The sequence below is a fragment of the Danio rerio genome, chromosome 4 (assembly GCF_049306965.1).
Source record: "Danio rerio strain Tuebingen ecotype United States chromosome 4, GRCz12tu, whole genome shotgun sequence".
Lineage (NCBI taxonomy): Eukaryota > Metazoa > Chordata > Actinopteri > Cypriniformes > Danionidae > Danio > Danio rerio.
Genome location: NC_133179.1, coordinates 60,707,501 through 60,729,694, shown reverse-complemented (window position 1 = coordinate 60,729,694; position 22,194 = coordinate 60,707,501). Strand labels below are relative to the sequence as shown.

The following is a 22,194-nucleotide window of genomic DNA, read 5'->3' as shown; positions in this document are numbered from 1 at the left end:
TCCCTAATGTGCTGTAAATGTTTGGGACTTTCATTACCTTTAGGGAACTTTCAGGGAACGTTGCGAGAATGTCGCCTCCTTTCTGGGTAATGACTCTGAATGTGTTTTGTGATTAAAAAAAGAGTCTTTCATTCCTGTTTGAATAATGGGCTGCTTCTCATTATCTTTCCTTGTTTTAGCTCCTCCTCAGCCAAAAACACAAATGCACATGAATCTGAATATTAAGCATGAAGTTAATTCAGGAGATGAAGCAAGGATGCACTAATAAGAGTTAAGCAGCAGGTAAATGTGTTGGATCTAAATTCTGAAGGACTCTCCAGGAATTGAGTTTGACACACCTGGCATAGATTATGCTGTATGTGTTTTAGGAAATTTACGAATGCTCAAAAGTACAGGACAGTACAACTGAGGAGGCGCTGGTGTCAGCTTTACAGGATTCTGCAGTTTACCCTGGAGGCAGTAGTTATGTAATCAGTGTTAATCCAGACCATAATCCTCTTGCTTTTCTGCACAGGATGAGGAAATTTTATCAGAATATGACTATGATGAAGAACAGACCTTGAATATCCAGTAAAGGTTTTGAACATGACACAGCTTTTGAGAGATTATTTTGCTAAAGAGTAAACTGATAAAAATGAAAGTATTTGGTTTGAAAACTTATGGGTGGAAATGTTACATCGCATGGTTGTTTGTTATTTTTGGATGCTACATCTCTCTCTTCTTATTGTAGCCTTTTTGAACAGCTTAATCGTTGTTGTTGTTGTTGTGGTACTTTTACTGCACACTCACAATCATGAACAATATAAACAACAAACATAAATAAACAATATAAATATCACAAACCAAACTGAGGCTAAAATTTATTCATTGTAAGTATATACCAAATTTGGAAAGTGACCTGTTATATTAGTGCACTACAGAAGAAGACTGTCACATTGCATTGCTTGCTTTAAGAGCTGAGCAAAAGCCTCCAATGATAATTGTGTGTCTGTGTTTTTCTCCTGACTGGTAATTCCCTCATGTTTCAAACATGTTTTGACGCGTTTTTCACAAGTGAAAGAATTTTCTGATCTGTTGTTCAACTCAACAGTTCAGCGGAGGAACAAAAAGATCTGCAGGCATTGTTTGAGGTGAGAGTTTGCTCTTTCTGTGCTTTATGTCATCTATGAGTGTCGTCTGATTATCCGTCGATCATCTCTTTGTGTTTCTAAAACTTCACTGCTGAGATGAAGACATTCTGATTATTTCATTTACACCTTTTAATGTTGAGTGTGTTTCATTGTGGTACTAATGTCTGTGTGTTTATGAGCGATCTGTGTGTTTATTAATGAGTCTGTGTGTTTATGAGTGATCTGTGTGTTTGTCAGTGATCTGTGTGTTTATGAGTGATCTGTGTGTTCATGAGTGTTCTGTGTGTTTATTAATGAGTCTGTGATTCTTAGACTGTATTTCTTATCATATTGCTGTGAACTCTGAGACAGAAACTCACTCAACAGCTTCATTTTGATGTAATGATTAATTACAGACTCTTTTCTACTTCAGACAGGAACAGTCCGTTTTTTAGCACACAGCATAAGCTCAGCGAGTTATAGAAGCTCTTAAGTGTAGAAAACTCAAACTGCAATAATAGTATCCATGAATGCATTTAGTTTGTTTTATGAGTGTACATTTGTGGAAAAGAAGGACTGAATAGCTTTATATCACAAAAGTGATGTGCAGTACTGTGGATTCACACAATCTTATTTCTAGACACATGAGTTGAAAACCCTGAAGAGTTTCACCAGTCAGACCTTCTTTTGTTTGCCTAAAGTGTTGCGGTTTAGCTGATTCTGATGTTAAACAACTGCTGTGGCTAAAACTGTGACCTGTTTTACATTATTTATCTTCTCTAAATACATTTCAAAGATCATGACATTTCCTAATTCTCAACACAAAAGCAGAACAGGACATAGTAAAAAAAACAACAACAAACTAACAAATGTTCCTCTAAAATAGGGAAAATCGTTTTTAAAATTAAAATAAAATGAAAAACAAAAAAGTTTTCCCAATCGTCAAAATTATACAGCCATTGATGGGTTGATGAGCCAAGGGTTCAGATTGACTTTACTCAACATCTCAAAGTGTTCATAATTGCATGATTTTGCTGTGTTTGGTCATCAAAGATCACCCCAGGAATCTTGACTGAATGGAAAGGGTTAATGGCAGCTGACTCCAGTTTGATCAAGAAGATATGGGCTGCGTCCAAACCGCCTACTACTCAGTAGGTACTGCATTTGAATTTAAACGTACTACTCGGCCGTTAGAAAAGTATGTTCTATACAGTATGAACGTGAAAAGTACGAATGGAATTCGGACGTACTACATCCGCCATTTTGTCATGGTCACGTGACCTACCTGTGTCAATTGCATCACTTTACTCCCATTCATGAATTTGCTCGTGGGGCATCATGGGATAGCGCAGCATGTATGGTATGCGCACTCCAGAATCTTGCCGGAAGTAGTAAGTCATCCGCGTACTGCTCGCATACTGATTTTCGAATTCTATGATTTCGGACATAATACTCGGCTCATATACTGATTTTAGCGTACAATATAGTATGGAAGTATGCAGTTTCAGACCCAGCCATGGTGTTAAGTCAGAGTTGCAGGAAGGACACAAGGAGTTCAGTTTTAGCTGGATTAAGCTGCAGGTGATGGTCTTTCATTCACGTGGAGATGTTCTAACTAAGGAGGTCCAGGGAGCAAGTTGTACATTGGCCTAAGAAAAGTTTGGACCCTTCTGGCTTTGTGAGGGAGGAGGAGAGTGATTTCTCTGCAGTAGGAGTGGATCTTAGCAGCTAAATATACCACTAATTGTTGCAGTCCTACCAGTAAAGCATTTAGCAAAATCTTCAGCTGACAAGAAGGTGATGGGTAAGGACAATGCAGTGAATTAAAGAGTTCCTATTATGGGTTTTTGAAAATGACCTTTCATGCAGTGTGTAACACAGCTCTAAGTGAGGTGAAATATCCAGCTAAGGCTTAAATCTGAAAGTGCACCATTTTTAACCCCATGGGGTCGAAGACCACGTATACGCGGTCTGACAAGTTTTTACCTCAATAAGCTGAAATGAACTTAAATTACACTTTCAGTTTTGATCGTACAGATAAGATCAATACATCGATCAAATCTGTTAGGTGTCTAGTTTTCAATGTGTACACTCACAATTACAACAAACGTGTGCGCTTTTGCAAAACAAGGATAATAAACAGTGTAGGCAGTCTGTCTTTTCTTTCTCCGTGAACTGTTTTTAGAAACGCGTCAGTAAAATGCGATGAAACTCACAAACACGAAAACCAAACACCTAGAGATGAGACACATATCTTTAGAAAGCTTGAAGTTTCTCTATTTTTAAATTCATGTGCATGTTGAAAACAAATATTGTTTGATAAAGTAATCAGTATGAAACCAAAGCTATTTTTAGTTTCTCAGTCTAAGCTCATTAGAGGTAATGCTACCACGCCCACGAGGCTTTGATATTACAAATATCCTGCATGAGACTTGTGCAAGATATGGTCTGTCAGGAAAAACACGTCATTAAAATGAACAGAAATTTAGCAAATACTCAACAAAGAAATATGAGAGATGTTTCTAAAGAAAGCTTGATATGTCTACTTGTGCATTAACCAATTTAAGCCGAAAAAAAATAATCTCTTTTCTTGTAATCCGTATAAAAGTAAGTACAGATTCTCCTGTCTCCTCATTACAGCGAACGTGATCCCGCACTCAGTGAGCATACTGTTCATATAAAAATGAACTAAAGTGTGCCAGGTAATAATGTACACGCTCCCCAAGACATGGCATAAAACGACAAGCTTTATTATAGTTACTTACTTTCGACTGAATGTTGGCACGCTACACGAGTGAAGAAGCATGATACTGAACAGCGCTGAAGAATTTACTTTCTCCTCAGAGGAAGAGTGCGACTCTGATGATGAGCGCATGTTAAAGAATGTCTAGACTCAGCAAAGGACAGAATTCCTGTTGTTGGAATATCAAGCCAATTCCATGTGTGTTCAATAAGAAAAGGTCTGGAGAGGTTTTTCTTTAATGCCAAAAAATAATAGTAATTTATTAGATACAAATAAACAATTCAATGACAGAGCTCTGGGTTACGTTACCCCATTGCAATACAAGAATTACATTCAAGAGGTTCGCAACTAACATACATTTCCTGACACCAGCATATATACACAACTGATATTAACAGGTGGAGTTTGGTGTAATGTCACTTATCAGTAATTCTGCAGTCCTTTGGCTCTTGTACCCCAGACATACTTCCTCTTTCTACAACCCTTCTCTGCATACCAGAACTGAACAATTACGTGCATATCTAATATTTTTTACAACTTCTACAAGCATCATGGCAACTTGTGACATGTATAGACCGCAGTCCAGAACAACCCTAAATTTATTCTTTAATATATTTCCTCTGGTCAGCAGTTCCTCTAAAAGTATGCAGCACAGTAAAAAATAAAAATAAACAGGAAACGTGTCAGGTCAAGATGTGATCTCATACATAAGAGAAAGGTTGATTAATCTGTTGTTAGTCTGAATATTTTACTAATAAAAAATTAAAGACACAAAAGTAATAAAAAATAAATTCCTTTTTTCCTACACTGTCAAGTAAGCCTTTTATTATTACCTTCATGATTTATATAAAATATGTCCTTGCTAGTGGTTATATAACCACAGCAACTATTGAATAAATAAAACAAATTATGTCAAGTACTTTACTATAGTATGCTTCAAAACAACTTCATTATTCACTGTAACTTACTAATAATGTTTTTCATGTGAGTATGGTAATCCTATTTGTGGTTACTAGTGTTAAAATATAGTTTCTTTGTTATTTGCATTCGATTCTCTCATCAAGTATGCATATGCATAAGCTATTGTGAAAAATAAATACTGAGAGTTGTTTAAAAAACAGGTGCTGTTCAGTTTATAATTCCTATGGTAACTGAGTTTGTTAGGTAAATTAGTACTAGTATCAGTGAACATCACAAAAATGTTAATAATATAGTTTATGTAATCATCTTGCTTATTCTTTAATTAGATTTGCTATGTGCAAGTTTGTATAGTTTACAGAGTATTATACAGTGTGCTGACTCTCACAAGTGTATATCGAGTTATTTTGTGTGATAGATATATTTTAAATAAACTGCAAATATATAAACTTATTTTTTTTCTCAGGTTCATTCTCTTAGTCACATACCTGTCTGATGGCTCATTTTGCAGCTCATTATGCAGGTCTTTGTCTTCTCAGATGTGACTCACTGCATAGTAATGATAGTTCATGCCTTCTCACATAGACCATTTTAACTCAAAAAGTGACTTAGAAATTTTAATTCATTATATTGTTTTTTTGTGAGCAAATAAACAAGATGCAAGTAAACAAGATTCTCTCATCATTTTGAAGCAAAAACACTAGGCTACAAGATCCAGTTCCCAAAAGTCTTGTGCACAAATGTTCTCTGTGTGTTTCACAGCCTTGATTCAGTGACTTCAAATTTCTGTGCTTTGAAGTATGAGAGAAAGTTATTATACACCCAAAGATGAGGCTGTGAAGAGTCAGTGGTTGAAGTTTATTTTTGAAATAAAAAAAGCATTACAGCCCCAGCCTTCTGCTGTTTTTCTGTAATTTTTATGATGAGTGCTTAAGTAATCTACACGTTTACAATGGGGCATACATCGGCCGTTTGTTAAAGGAAGGATCAGAAAAGATTAATGATGTATGAGACTTTGTCAGAGCTTGATAGATGCATAATAGGGGCTTTAAATGTCCTAAAGAGTTGCAGATGTCTGAAGTGCTGTTGAGCTTCTAGTGGAAAGTAAAAAACTTGGTTTGGTAAACAAAATGCTTTTTTTTTTTTTGCTGTTTGGAACAACTAACATTTGGCGGGATGGTGGATCTTTAGCGGGGGAAGGTGGGTCTTTGGAACGACCGCTGGCAAACGCAATGGATGCGCTCACCGGGGGCGTTGATTAGACCCGGGCCCTAGTCCACCAAGCCATGGCCGAAGAGAGACCACCTTTTTCGGCATGTCCCGCGCCTGGAGGTGCGCGCGTGATACTGGGTTTCTCTGACCTGCCGTTCTGTTTTCGGAGAAGGCGAAGAAATGGGCACTTAGTGCAATTTTGGCTTTAGCGATTGAACGAACCAGGGGTCTAAGAGCAGGCCTGTTGCCCCAGGAGGTGCCACCAAACCCGGGCAAGGCCGGTGGGCGCGCCCCATGGAAGTCAGGGGCCCGTGGCTGAGCTGTTAACCTAAGCCGAAGTGCAAGTTGTCCCCTCAGGCCAGCGCGCGCGCATCCCGGCGCTCTTAGCGAAGAAGCAGGGAGTCTATGGCCCGGCGTCCGCGCCAGCTTGCTCCCATTAAACAAGCAATAATCCCGGTCACCAGGGCGAGGCAAACACAGGATTTTATTATCACCTGAGACTAGAACTACGTGGCATTGGTGCCCCATCCACACCCCCAAGGCCAGTTGGGTCACAAGTGGTACGTCTTGGCCAGTTGGGTCACCAGCGGCACGTCTGTCTTGCCCGTGCAGTATGGCGAAGTCAGCATCCCCGGGCTTAAGAGTGGGGTGCCCGGGCACTGCTGGTAATCAGGTGTCAATCTAGAGGGTCCTTTGGAACCGGCGCTTGCCCCCAGAGAGTGGGGGATCCCCGGGCAGAGAGTGTGTGACACAAGGCCCTGGAGGTCAGTGGCTCCAGCCCAGGCCAGCGTGGAGCTTGGCTGGCCGGAGAGCGTGGGGGGCCCCCGGGCAGAGAGAGCGTGACACAAGACCCTGGAGGTCAGTGGCTCCAGCCCAGGCCAGCGTGGAGCTTGGCTGGACGGAGAGCGTGGGGGCTCGCGGGCAGAGAGCGAGTGACACAAGGCCCTGGAGGTCAGTGGCTCCAGGCCAGCGTAGAGCTTGGCTGGCCGGGGAGCGTGGGGGGCCCCCGGGCAGAGAGCGCGTGACACAAGACCCTGGAGGTCAGTGGCACCAGCCCAGGCCAGTGTGGAGCTTGGCTGGCCGGAGAGCGTGGGGGGCTCCCGGGCAGAGAGCGCGTGACACAAGGCCCTGGAGGTCAGTGGCTCCAGGCCAGCGTGGAGCACGGCTGGCCGGAAAGCTTGGAGGGCTCCCGGGCAGAGAGCGCGTGACACAAGGCCCTGGAGGTCAGTGGTTCTAGGCCAGCGTGGAGCACGGCTGGCCTGAGAGCGTGGGGGGCCCCTGGGCAGAGAGTGTGTGACAAGGCCCTGAAGGTCAGTGGCTCCAGCAGTGGTTCACCAGCGGCAGCATAGTGTAGGTTTCCCAGTGCTGCTGATCCCATCCATCCGCAACGCCGCCCACCCCCCGGGTTTATCCTCGCTGGCTCCCAGCTGACCCTCACCCTACCCTTGGTTGGTTGGGGGGGAGCTAGTGGTCTCCGGTGAGGTGAAACATGCCAGGGTCAGTAGTGCTGGGGTTATGAGCTGTCTGGACCCCCGTTCGATGGTTGGTGCATATCGATATGGTTGTAGCAGGTCGTACAAAAAAGCTCCCACTGCCGGCGCATGTGGAGCCGCTACCAAAACGGTGCATGTTCGATGAGGTCCGACGCCCCCGAGCCTCCGGAAGCTTTGGACCCGCAAGCTTATCCATTCCCGGACTATGTCCCCATGCTGAGTTGAGTATAGTTGTGGCACTTTACTGTTGGTCTAGTGGGGTTGTGTCTTCAGGGCTGTGTACTCTTGGTTGTACCCATTCTGCAGACCTGCTTTTGGGGGAGTTTGAAGGCTTTCAACCTGGCAGCGAGCCTACCGACCTTTCTGGGCTACATGGCAAGAGGCATCGCGGAGCCAGAGAACTTCCTGTTTCTCTATCAGCCGGCCCGAATCTGAGCTTGGGCTGCCCTGCTGGGCCGGACGCGGATAGCCGAGCCTACGAAACAGCACTACCTGAAAAACATAGCCCAGTTCCTAGACTACCTCTTGGAAACCCTGCCGGCACCAGCAGCTCTTGGTTGAACCAGCCACATCATGGAATTCCATTCGGGGGAAGGTGGGCGGGCTTTCGTGGCTGGTTTAGCTGGGTGAACCTAGAGCTGCTGGTAACCCAGAGCAGAAATGTTTTTTTCCCGCCCCCTCCTTTTGCTTTAGGGCACCAGTGGCTCTGGCTAAGTTAAACCATTGGTGGTCTAATTTGTCTAACTTTACTGCCTTCATCAGATAGCCTGGAGTCCAACCCAAACACTAGGCAACAATGGCGTTTCTATGGCTTTCTTACTGGCTACCTAACTTCCATCTCAGGGCACCGCTGTGGAGTCTTCCAAAATTTGACCATCCAGGAGGTTGAAGAGGCCTCCAGAAGCCTGGACGAGTCTGCCTTTGTCATTAACGTGAGTATGGCGCAAGTAAGGTCTCTAAACAGGGAGGAATACAGCTGGTTCGGCAGATTCTTGGACTAAGCCAGAAGGACCCAATTAAACTAAGTCCAGCTGTGCTTTTTCTCTTATCCTAGCTTTCTTTATTCCACTTTTGTGCAATACCCCTCTGGTCGGTGCCTAGTAAGCCTTTTGTTTTCCCTGTTGTTTATTGCCTTATTGTGTGTTTTTTTCCATCGTGAAGCTTATCTTTAAGTCTCACAGCTCTGGTAGCAATTCAAGGGACTCAGGTGGCAGCTCTGGCCATTTGTAGGATTCATGAGGATCTGGTGCTTGCCATTCGGGGAATTCAAGAGGAACTGTTGCTCGCCATTTTGGGAATTTAAGAGGATCTGACGGCAGCCACATGGGGGATTCAGGAGGATCTAGAACCCGCCATTTACAGGATTCAAGAAGATCTGGCACCCTCTCCGGGAACTCAGGAAAGGGGATCTGGCAACTCTGGAGGATCTGGCAGCCCAATTGCCAATGGCTCTTGTTGTCCGTGTGGCCATGTGTATCAAAATAGAAAAAAAAAAATATATATTTAATTCAGAGGATTATGACCATGTACAAGTACATCTTGGAACTATTATATTATATTAGTTGTCAGTTTTTTCAGTGTTCAATTTTGTGATCATTCTACAATGCTGTCAGAAAGAAGACAAATAAAGTACATAAAATATAACTGTAAATTGGTAAAACTGTAAAAGGTCTACAATGGGCCTTTTACAGAAATTACAAAAATTTCTGGAACTTCACCCTCTTCCCCCGGATCGCCCCCCGCCCCTTTTAGGTTTTTCTAGCTTCTGTAAAGTCTCTGAACAGTACTGGAAAAAAGATACCCACCCCATAATATCCACAACTTTTTGGCATGTGCTTTCTACTACATACGTGAGCTGGCAAATATCCTGCATATGCAAAGTGTTCATGCAGATATTTTACTATTTAGAAATAATCAAACATTGTGCATACAATATCTCATTACAATACTTTTGCATAGTTCTATTTCTATTTTAAAATTAAGTAAATTAAATTACTTTTAGATGATTACAAAAGTGTTGAAAATTGGATAATTATTTTTTATATTGTACATGGGAGAATGTGCTTCTGTAACATTTTTGTGAATAGTGTGAAATTTTTTGCAAAAGTAGGTCTTTTGATTTTTGTTAAAGTATTTTTATTCTTTATTGTAAATGTGATATTACTCAAAAAAAACTTTTTTGTAAACTGAAACATTGTTTAATAAATGTAATAATGTTTTATATTTACTTAAAACAAACCGACACATTTTGGATAAAGCAAAATGCCTTAAAATAGCTATTGAAGGAACACATTTGACACTGTTAAGGTACAAGTTAACTGTTAAGTGTCTTGTCACTTTAGTGGTACCTTCATGGATAAGATTTGTACCTTTGGTAAAGGTACAATATTGTATCAGCAGGTTTAAAAAAACAAAGGTACATTTTGGTTTCCCATGGTACAAATCATGTCCTTAAAGGTACAAACTAAATGGTACAGTTTCATTTCTTTGTCTTAAGGTACAGTTTTGTCCCATAAAAAGGTACTGCCCCAGTGACAAGGGTTTGTACCTTTTTTGTACAACATTCTACATTTTTTCTCAGAGTGTACCACTTAAAATAGTGACAATCAATTTTCAAAATGTAGATTTTTGAAATGTTAAGTTTCTACTCATATTAATTTTATTATTCAAACAAGAAATAAATGCCTAGGTCCATATGTTAATTGTGAAACTAACTCAGATGTTGTTGCTCTTGTCCTGTAGCTGTGAATGAGTGAAGCACCATGGAAAATGTCAAACAGCTGCTCAAGAACTCACTGAAAGAACTGGTAGAAGTTGAACTAAAAGAGTTTCAGTGGTGCTTAAGGAATGACTATAGATGTATTTCAAAATCTGAAATGGAGAATGCAGACAGGTTGGAGACAGTGGATAAGATGGAGTCGTGTTTTGGACCAGAAGGAGCTGTGAAGATCACAGTGGACATCCTGAGGAAAATAAACCAGAATGACTTGGCTGAAAAGCTGGAAAATACACAGAAGCAAGGTATTGTTTCATTCATTGTCAAACTTTATACAAATATTCACATATGTATCAGATTAAATCTTCCATATTATAGCTATGTCCTAGCAAGGCTTTTAAGTCAGATGTATTGTCATAACATTTATTGCACAGCTTCAGATGAACCGTCTAAGATTTAGCATTGCTATGGGCAACAGTGATTGCCAATCATAATGCTAATGCATGTAAATGGATGCTTGCATTTCACAATATCAACATTTATGGGCTTCGGGAAGCTGTATGTCTGCTTATGCTGAATGTGAATATATTGTTTGTCTTTGTTTCTCTAAATTTGTATATAAATGTAATTGTTTTTTTTTTTTTTAATAAAGGGAATAATATGTTTTACTTTAATGTTTTTTCTCTCTCTCTTGTAATGGTGCAGCTTCAGAAAACAGTAAAACTCCTCTTGATTACACAAACATCAGCCATGAACTAAAGAAGAACTTAAAGGAGGACTATAAGCAGATATTGATTGGTAATTCGCAGATGGGTCGTAAGAAGTACCTGGATGATATTTATACTGATCTATATGTGGTGGAGAATGAGAGTGGAGGAAGAGAGAATGACCATGAGGTAATACAAATGGAGTTAAAACACCACAAACAGACAGCCAAAGATAAACCACTGAAGTGTAACAACATGTTTAAAGTTCAGCCTGACACAGGTCGACAAAACAGAAGAGTCCTGACACTGGGGATTGCAGGAGTGGGAAAAACTGTCTCTGTCAATAAATTCATCCTTGACTGGGCTGAAGAAAAAGACAATCAGGAAATAGTCTTCATATTTCCACTGCCGTTCCGTAGACTCAATCTGATTAAAGATGAAAAGTACAGTCTCATAGGTCTGCTTAACAAGTACTTCTTTAGTAGAACTGGAGGACTGAGCTCTCTTCCTGAAAAACAAGGCAAGGTCATGTTCATCTTTGATGGACTGGATGAATATCGCTTTGAATTGAACTTTAAGGAGGATAATGGATTTGCAAATATTGACCAGGAAATGACAGTGAGTAAGATAGTAACACATCTCTTAAAGAGACAGCTTCTACGCTCTTCCCTCATCTGGATCACGTGCAGACCAGCAGCAGCCAGTCTGATACCACAAAACTACATTGATTGTGTGACTGAAGTGCGAGGATTCAGTGATAAGCAGAAGGAGCAGTACTTCATCAAAAACAGCAGTCCTGAGGTTGCTAGAAACATCATCGGCCACATCAAGAAATCCAGAAGTCTGTATATCATGTGCCACATCCCCGTCTTCTGCTGGATCTCTCTCACTGTTCTTCAGCCTCTGCTGGGTCAAGAAAGCAATAAAAAAACACCCACAACTCTCACAGGGATGTACACCAGCTACTTACTGTCTCAACAGCAACAGATGAAAGAAAAATACAGCAATAATTCTGAACCTGAAGCCAAGGCCTGGTCTTTTGATGAAATTGTTCTAAAGCTTGGGGAACTTTCCTTGAAACAGCTGCAGGAAGGACAACTGATTTTCTACAAAACAGATCTGGAGAAGTGTGGCCTAGATATCAAGGAAGGGTCTGTGTTCTCTGGATTATGTACTCGAATGTTTCAGGAGGAAAACCCCATTTCAGGGGAACAGGTTTACAGTTTTGTACATCTCAGCGTTCAGGAGTTCATTGCTGCTCTCTATGTGTATTTTACTTACAAAAACAAGAAAGCAAATCTACTTCTTGATTCCTGGAAAAAGGAACTGACATGGAAACTCTCTGAAAGGCCCCTGTTTAAACTTCATAAGGATGCAGTCGAGAAGACTTTACAAAGTAAGAATGGACACCTGGACCTTTTCCTCCGGTTCCTGCTGGGTCTCTCTTTGGAGTCTAATCAGAATAACCTGAAGCAGCTCCTCCCAAGACTGAAGCTCAAACCTGAAAACATCAAAGACACGACTGACTTTATCAAAGAGAGAATAGAAGAGGAGAAATCAGCAGAGAGGACCATCAACCTCTTCCACTGTCTGAATGAACTGAAGGATGACTTTGTGGAGGAACTCCAGAAGAGTCTGAAGTCTGGAAATTTTACAACACAGGATCTGTCCTCTGCTCAGTGGTCTGGTCTGGTGTTTGTGCTCCTGATGTCAGAAGAGACTCAAGAGAAGTTTGAACTGCAGAAATACAGAAGATCTGATGAAGCACTGATGAGACTGATACCAGTGGTCAAAAACACCACAAGAGCCCTGTAAGAGTTTTCTGGATACACTTATGCACATTTCACACATTAATTTGCGACACATCTGCAATCTTTCACTTCAAATAAGCATTACTGATCTCCTGCTGTATACAATATCTGTTCTCCTTAAGTTTATTTCATTTTAAGACATTTCAATGCTTTGATAATTCTTTTATGCAATACCAATATAGAATCTCTATATATAATATAGGAGATAGAATCTCTCCTTTCTGTTAACACATTTAAATGTCTAAATATAGATGGTGTGGTGATAGCTACACAGAGTACCAGGCCCGGATTGGCTAATTGGGAGGACCGGGAGAATTCCCGGTGGGCCGGTCCGTTTTTTGGCCGCGAGGGCCGATGTCCCTACAGTGGCGCCCCCAGAAAGTTTTCATAGGGGTGGCCAGAAGAGGCCACACCAAATCTTGGGGTGGCACACACAACAAAAATTGAATTCAGTGTAATGTTATATTTTTGTTTCTGGTCAATTAAATAATGTGATTTTAAATAATTTAATTAATTAGTCTTACAGTATCACAATTTATTCCTTGAAATAATTAAGCAAGTACATGTGCAAACCAAATTAAAATCAATATTTAGTTTAAAAACACTTCTCATATATAGAAATAACTTTCAGTTATTTTTTACATACATTTATTGTACAGCATACAGTATATGCCATGTCTAAAATTAATTGAGATTAATGAGTTAAATAATAAAACAAACAAGTGAACAAACTGAACAAAATGCATTACTATAAATACACACACACACTCACTATACAGACCCTAATAATATCATTTATCTATATCCCTTTTTGAGCCACTTTATTATTGCAGCTTCTTCTATTGATATACCTTAAGGTAAATATTACATAGCCATTACTCTGTATTGAAGGTGTGTGTGTGTGCTGTCAATGACGATCAGGGAGGGCAGTGGTGGTTCTAGTTTAGATGACACCCTGGGCAAACCACCCCATATACCCACCCTCCTTAAATAGTTACATTTATTTTTCAATAAATATAAAATGTACTTATATTTTTTCTAAATAAATACAATTAATGTTAATATAATTACACAATTATTATTCTAAATAAATAACAGACATCAATCCTAAATGTTACTGGAAAACAATGTAACAGAGTGATATGCTAAGATCACTTAGGGAACCTTTTGCATGAATATTAGTTATGACAATTCTATAGAATACAAAAATATGTGTTTTATAGAATTATCTGTGGTCTTAGACCCGAATTATGGCCGAGAAATAATGTTATGAAGTCTTACCTCCCTGACTCTTTATCCCTCCTTTCTGCTTTATAGACATGCTTGGTGAAAGTATCATCATCATATTATATAAACTTTAGTTTTGTCGACTTTCAAAACTAAACACCTGACACCTCTTCACAAAAGGCTTATTCCGGTTTCACGGCGCATGAGCGGCGCGTTTTTTTATCAGCGTACATGTAAACAACCGGGATTCACACACGAGCGCGTGAGCCACACGGGACGGGTATGGTTTTCTGCACGCACGCATCAGTTTATAATAAGTAAGTTAATAATATCAACAGCAAAATCATTTTGGGGTGGCCAGAGTTTACCCCTTGGGGGCGTCCCTGTGTCCCTAGCTCCAGAATCTGTTGCTCTCAGCAGTCACACTTTTTAAAAATAATTAATTTATTTACTTGACCACAGCCTTCTTATTCATTATTTTACCGCAGCGCTGCTCTTTTTTATCTCTTTTTAGCCTTAACTAGATAAGTCACCATTCCATGTTCAGCTGTTGTGGTTCAGGGGTTAGCACGTTAGGTTATAACGCTGTCAACCTGGGCTCGGTCCTTGTCTGAGAAACATTTTTTTTTTTCATTTTTATTGTAAAGAAATATAATACTGTAAGGGTTGTTGAACATTTGAAGTTCTAAAACAGCTGTTTTCTCAAAAAAGACGTGATAGTGTAATTAGAAACTGATTTGGAAATGACCTTATTTTAATACAGTCAGTGGTGAACTGAGGTGGGCCGGTCTAAGGCTTGAAACTCCAGGGCTGAAAAAGAGTCCCACTCCGGCCCTGAAGAGTACATATAGTCATTTTTGCCTTTGCTCAAACTAAAACACACCATTCAATTGTTGTTGTCTCTGTTCTGGATTAGCCCTGCTAGATAAACACAAAATCTATATTTCTGTTTTCCTAACAGGCTACAGTGCTGTAATCTCACTGCTCAATCCTGTGAGAGTTTGTCTTCAGCTCTACAATCCTCAAACTGTGTCATGAGAGAGCTGGACCTGAGTAACAATGACCTGCAGGATTCAGGAGTAAAGCTTCTCTCTGATGGACTGAAAAGTCCAAACTGTAAACTGGAGACACTGAGGTAAATGATTCTCCACTCAACAATAACTACAGACAGTTACATATTAGGGCTTTTCATACTTGAATATGTTAACCCCGGGTGATACTAAACCCCTTACTGCTTATACTATACCTGTAAAATAACAAATAATCCAGAGCATTCATTAACAGATAATTCATTAATTGTACATCCTAAACTCCTGTTTAACGCTCTTATTTGCATATTTGTGGTGTCACAATGCTGATTGGAAGAACAGCAGGCAATCTTAGGGTTTATTCACTCAGAATGCAGAATTTACAGTTTTTCTTGTTTGCTTTGACCTGGTTAAAGAAAATAGGATCCACTTTATTTTCATTATCACTATCCCAGCAGAGCAGAAGACAGGTCTTGCAAATGTGTAAAGCCTTTTTCATTGAGTTGACACATTTTCCCCACCATTTTTCAAAACAGTTTACACGGATGTCAGTGATGCAGTCCAAACTCGATTGTTTTAGCTATGGTAACCAAACAGAAACCATCTATTCCTAACCATTAGACACTACCAAGAGCAGTATGAATTAACTGAAGCAGCGTTTTGACACTCCTTCACACAAATTTTCAATTACCAATTAATCTGCAAACATTAAAAACAGTGGAAGGTTTGTGTTGTTCTGTGCCAGCATGGATGGAGGAGGTCAATAGTGGCTATGTCCTGTAATTCTAATAGGTGACTGTATATTGGTTTACATGTGTTTTCTCTAATATTTAGAGTATTTTATTATTTTTTTTGTCTGTTATGTTGTTATGGTTTTTTTTTTTATTTTTTTTATTTTTTTTTTACAGAATTTCAGTTTTTAGCCACAGTTTGAATTTAATATAATATTAATCAAATCATTTCTCATTCTGGATCCAATTCTTTGCAAAAAGACAAATTTGATAGCCCGAATAGAAAGACAACAAATGGCATTGGCAATAGGCTACAATGGCAAGCAATGGTGTTCTGATTCACACTGAGTTCTGTATTTTGTTGTCCATTGTGTAATGATTAAGAGCTCATGTACTTGTTTTCAAGTTGTGTTGTTGGAAAGTAAAACTAGCTTGTTTTGCATATTTTAAATGTTTTGACAAGGTATGTGCGTTTTGCAAGCAAAATGTGACATTTTTACCATGAGTGCCGCTGTTTAGGCCTGTGTGTTAACTGTTTTGAAAATGTGGAGTTTCAGGTATCTGCTGCATTAAAGCAATCAAGAAAAACTGTAATAAAGTGCAGCATAACGCAAGCGCAAATAATATGAAGACACACACAAACACACACACACACACTATAAACATATGTATTCAAGAGCTTACTGAAAGGGACGAGGTGGACCTATGTATTTACTACAGAAAGATCTGAAAATAATCCCGATTATTTGTTCACATAAAACAATATATGGGAAAGGCGATATGTGAAGGAGATTCAGCAGTCATGAATATTGATGTGATTCTCACTTGAGAGAATAAAAGTCCCCTAATGGACCATCAGTGTGAATGTGACTGTGGGTCAGGTAATGAACACATGAAGAGAGCGGGTTTGTGTTTGTCTGAGCTCATTTTGTTTTAGTCCACAACAGAATCACAATATAAATGATGAAATCAGCTCATTTCCTGTTGTGTTTTATACATGACTTTAAGATGATCTTCTGAGCTCAAGTGTGTCTTCTTCCTCCTCACAGCAGACTTTACAGCTTGATGTGGTGTATTATGAACAATGTCTTTGCTCTGTACACTTATACAGATGATGTCGAGTCCTTGTTGAGTGTGTTAGTGTGTTTGCTGACGTGAGGGCTCGATCAATAAGGAGAGCTGATCAGGATGTGTGTGTTCATCACTGCTGTTGACATGAGCAGAAACAGCAGTCAGCATCTTCACAACACAAAGAGATGTGTGATTGTCCAATTGTGTGATGTGGACTATTGCTGTGTTTGTAGATTGTCTGGCTGTATGGTGACAGAGGAAGGCTGTGGTTTTCTGTCTTCAGCTCTGACTTCAAACCCCTCACACCTGAGAGAGCTGGATCTGAGCTACAATCATCCAGGAGATTCAGGAGTCGAGCTGCTTTCTGAAAAACTGGAGGATCCAAACTACACACTGGACAAACTCAAGTATGTGAAGCATCACTGGTCTTGTGCTTTTGCACTAAATGGCTTTAAGAGGACAAAGCTCTTTTGTGATCAGCTTCAGTTTTCTGTGAGGGTTATGGGGTGAGGACAGACAGAAGATACAGCTTATAGAGTAATACAGTCATGTCTATGAAGAGCAAATCATTAGCCGCATTTTCACTGTCGGGCCAGGGCTTTAATCGGGCCATGTCAGGCCAATTGCCTTGAACAGCAGTACTTTATATGTTACATTATACTCATATGCCTCTGTGTTTTCATCCATTATATTCATTTACTAACCGACCGACTGTTGGCATCGAACATCAAATGGTCTCCGTTAATAACTCAGTAAAAAATGTATTTTTTAACATCCTCATTTAGATAGACGCAGTCAAACATTCAGCCCAAATTCTCCAGACAGACCTGAAACATATTATTTTTTCATTATAGGTGATTCCCCTCTATTTAAAGATTTTGCATATCATTCTGTGATCTTAAGGAAAGTGTTAAGTGTTTCAGCACATAAGAGCAAGTAATGAAATATTGCCTATATGTTGTTGCACTCAGAAGCTTTTCACTAATGTTCTTCATGTAAATTTCATTTTTAAAATTTACCACGTCATATAAAAACATATATACTTGTTTGAGGACACAGAAAACATTTTTTATTTGCAGTTTTCCCCTATGCGTTTGTAATGCAGCGCTGCACAGGACAGAAAAAAAGGTAGCTTAGTATCTGTATTCACTCACCCATAAAATGTTCTGTTTGCACGATATCATCATATCCAACATCTGGATTCTGGATTCCTCTTCTCTGTGCACACTTGGTAATCTGTCAGGAACTAGAGCACTGTCGAGCAGCTTTAATAATCTGAACATAGTTTAGAGATGGACTGCAACATGTGCTCAAAGGCTGCATGTGCTGAAGAACGATGTCAAAGCTAAGTGTGATCACTGTAATAAATGAATGTTGCAGCAGGGTGTCTCCATCAACATGAGCAGTATCTGCGCTCGCTTCACCAACAGCAGAGGAAAAGAACGCACTGTGTTACATTCATTGTGCATCCCGGCTCAACCAACAAGTGTTGTGTGTTTTAGCTCAAGAGTTTGGAGCGTGTAGCTGAGCAGCTCAGTGCTAGCTTTAGCTTATTAGCTGAGGGGGAAACTAAACAGCTCATTCTCTCCATCTGTGTGTGTTTACAGTCTGGATCATGGAGGACACACGAGGATTACAGCAGGACTTCAAAAATGTATACACACACACACACACACACACACACACACACACACACACACACACACACACACACACACACACAGCTGTGGTTATAAATGTGTGTGTTCTTGTGTTTAGATGCCTGTTTCCTCACTCTGGATCCAAACACAGCACAGAATCAACTCATTCTGTCTGTGGAGAACAGAGAGGTGAAGCGTGTGAGCGAGGATCAGCCGTATCCTGATCATCTGAATAGATTTGATTATTATGCTCAGGTGTTGTGCAGAGAGAGTGTGTGTGGACGCTGTTACTGGGAGATTGACTGGAGTGGAGATGTTGGTGTGTGTATATCAGTGTCATATAAGAGCATCAGGAGAAAGGGTCGAGGTGCTGAGTGTTGGTTTGGATATAATGCTCAGTCCTGGAGTCTGATCTGCTCTTCCTCCAAATTCTCATTCTCACACAATAACACAGAGACTCATCTCCCAGTGGAGCCGCTCAGCAGGAGAATAGGAGTGTTTGTGGATCACAGTGCAGGAACTCTGATCTTCTACAACATCTATAGAGACACAATGAGCCTCATCCACTCAGTCCAGACCACATTCATTGAGCCGCTCTGCCCTGGGTTTTGGATTGGTTCTGAATCATCAGTGAAAATGTGCTGAAGACTGAGGAGACATTTACCCATAATCCTCTGCAGGAGCAGTCAGCCGCAGTGAGATGGTGTGTGTGTGTGTGTGCATGCATCTATGTGTGAGTAAAAAAAAGATGTGTGTGCGTGTATGTGCATGCATGGATGTGTTCACTGCTGTTTGTGTGTGTCTGTGTGAGTGTGTACATGTGTTCACTGCTCTGTTTGTGTGTGTGTGTGTGTGTGTGTGTGTGTGTGTGTGTGTGTGTGAGAGAGAGAGAGAAACACTTGTAATAATCTCTAAGCAGAATACAGAGACATAACTCTACTATAGGTGTTTTTGTGTATTTTAAGATGGTCAAACTACAATAAGGTGATGTTAGTTAATGTTAGTTCATATGTTTAATAATCTCATCGCAATAATAATCAAAAATTCTCATACAGCATTATTAATTATAGTTAATGAATCATAATGAATCACAGTGAATAGACATTTACTGAAGCATTATTAATCTACAGTTGTGCTGGTGAACATTAGTTAATGTACTGAGAGTCAACAAGAACTAACAGAGAACAACTTTATTGTCATCAACTAACATGAACAGATCAATAAATACTGGAATAAATGTGTTTTCATTGTTTGAACAGTTAAAAATAATAAAATGAACATAACACAAACAAACAAAAAAACATCACACTTCATTTATCCTTCATTTATTCATCTACTGGTTTGATATTTGTGCTCTTGTGATTCCCAGAAACTCTGAAGCTGATTTGAGTCTGTGAGCTGTTGATTATATATTTGACGGATTAAATGTTAAATGTGATGAGTTTTCAACAATACTAAATTGAAACTTTATTTTTTTACAAGTTTAATATTTTTTTGTTATTAAAATTGAAGTTCCTGTTTCAAAGCTTACAGATAGATGGCTAATTTGTATGTCATTGACACTTTTGGCACTTTTTTGGAGTATTTTCAAAAGTTTTTTTTTTCCTGTAAATGATTCAATAAATACCGTACCGTGACATTCATACCGAGGTATTACCGTACCGTGAAATTCTGATACCGTTACATCCCTAGCAAATAGTACTAAATTGTTCAATTAGATTGTACAAATTTATACGAATTAGCCACTAAATCAGAAAGTTACGAATTGTTAACATACACAGCTGTGGTTATAAATGTGAGTATTCATGTGTTCAGATGTCTCTTTCCTCAAACTGGATCCAAACACAGCACACACTTGCCTAATTCTTTCTGAGGAGAATAGAGAGAGGAAGAGTGTGTTAGAGGATCAGACTTATCCTGATCATCCAGACAGATTTCAGGATTATCCTCAGGTGTTGTGCAGAGAGAGTGTGTGTGGACGCTGTTACTGAGAGATTGACTAGAGTGGAGATGATTATGGTGTGTATATATCAGTGTTATGAGTGTGTGTTTGGATGTAATGCTCAGTAATGTAATGTAATACTTTTCCTCTAGTTTCTCATTCAGATACAATAACACAGGCACTGATCTCTCAGTGAAGGCACTCAGCAGGAGAATAGGAGTGTTTGTGGATCACAGTGCAGGAACTCTGATCTTCTACAACATCTATAGAGACACAATGAGCCTCATCCACTCAGTCCAGACCACATTCACTGAGCCGCTCTGCCCTGGGTTTAATGTGTGTTTTAGATCATCAGTGAAACTGAGCTGAAGACTGATGAGAGATTTACCCAGAATCCTCTACAGGAGCAGTCAGCAGCTGTGTGAATGTCAAGGTTATAATCAGTGTTGGCCATTGTTGGCCACAGTGTACAGTCCATTGATAAAACTACGTATTGATTTTATAAAGGGGCCTGAGTCTCTGGTGTGGGTTTACGACTCCTGGTGCTACAAAGGCCCCGTTTACATTAATGCGTTTTAGTTTGAAAACGCAAAAGTTCTGCTACGGTTACGCCATCCATCCACACTACGCCGTAGTTCTCGAGCGCTGAAAACGGAGCGTTTCAAAAACGCTGGAGAGGCCGTTTTCATTCTGAAACGCTGCTGCTCCGTCTCAGTGTGGATGATGGAAAACGGAGACATCTGAAAATGGAGGCGGGGCTGCAGACATTCGCCTCTCTGATTGGGGCTTTTCCTCAATATTAAGTACACAGTTCAGTCCTGCATCCTCTCCTTGTAAGTTCAGACTTCGCAAGTTTGATCAAGCCTGCAGTCTCTTCTTCTCAGTTTGATATGGAAAACAGACTATACCGAGGACACGGGTAAATCTTCAAAGGGAACAGTGTACTTTATAACTTCATTCACATCACCCTGGCTACGTTGTTTCACTTTCTCAATAATAAAATGTAAACATGATTTAAGGAACTGCCTATTTTCATTTTGATATTAGCAACTTAACAGACAGCAGAAATGTTGAGGCGTCGTGATGCATGAGCATCATCTTCATTGTGTGGATACTTATAACTAAACGGAGCCTATAACAACTGCCTCCTTTCAATTTCAGTAAAAATACGAAACACACCCTCTCTTTTGCTAAATATCAGTTTTAATAATAGATGATGGCCATTATAAAAGTATAACATACAATAAGTTTATACATTATAGGAAATAAAGGCAAGCGATCAGTCAATATACAGAATGTAGGCTACGTGGTTACATTAATCATTAACTTATCTTTGCGCTCAGCCAAAACACGTTTCCTGAGAACAAGTAATAGATGCCAATGACCAGTTATCCAATGTCGTTAGATAAAGACAACAAGATGAATGAAATATCACGTTTAATAAATATAGTGAAATTAGATCCAGCGGGAGATGCTTGATGAGAAGTCCGACTAGCACAGCTCTCATCTGGGTAGATGGGCTGCAGCGCTTGCCCGAGAGTGTGTGTGTGGTCACGTGATGTGCGTTTTCAGCATTTTGGTGTAGACGGAGAGCCAGGGGCGGACTGGCCATCTGGCAAACCAGGCACTTTCCTGGTGGGCCGACGTACTTTTTGGGCCGGGCTGATCATCGTCTTATGATCTGATCGGCCCATTAAAGGCTTAGCAGCCTATCGTTTTTTTTCTGCCTTATTAATTGACGCTCCTGTGATCTGTGACTATCTGAAAGTAGATGCTTTTTTTCCCGGACAGACAGACTGGGCCGGCCCATGTGACACTCTGCAGCCCATTGGTTCTTTTCTTTACT

The 22,194-nt window shown here is 40.1% G+C and overlaps 1 protein-coding gene and 1 long non-coding RNA gene across 2 annotated transcripts in view; one reads left to right on the top strand and one right to left on the bottom strand.

Annotated features, from left to right (window-relative positions):
• The window catches only part of LOC141381937 (uncharacterized), a 152,710-nt gene that overhangs the window by 30,787 nt on the left and 99,729 nt on the right, over positions 1–22,194 (bottom strand). The gene's annotated exons all lie outside the window — the stretch shown is intronic.
• si:dkey-124l13.1 lies at positions 1,074–21,363 on the top strand. Its single transcript, XM_073948296.1, has 7 exons — positions 1,074–1,130; positions 10,218–10,496; positions 10,897–12,709; positions 14,898–15,071; positions 17,000–17,173; positions 18,374–18,420; positions 18,525–21,363. Exons 2-7 carry the CDS (start codon positions 10,238–10,240, stop codon positions 19,049–19,051), a joined length of 2,994 nt encoding a protein of 997 aa, XP_073804397.1. The 5' UTR covers positions 1,074–1,130; positions 10,218–10,237; the 3' UTR covers positions 19,052–21,363.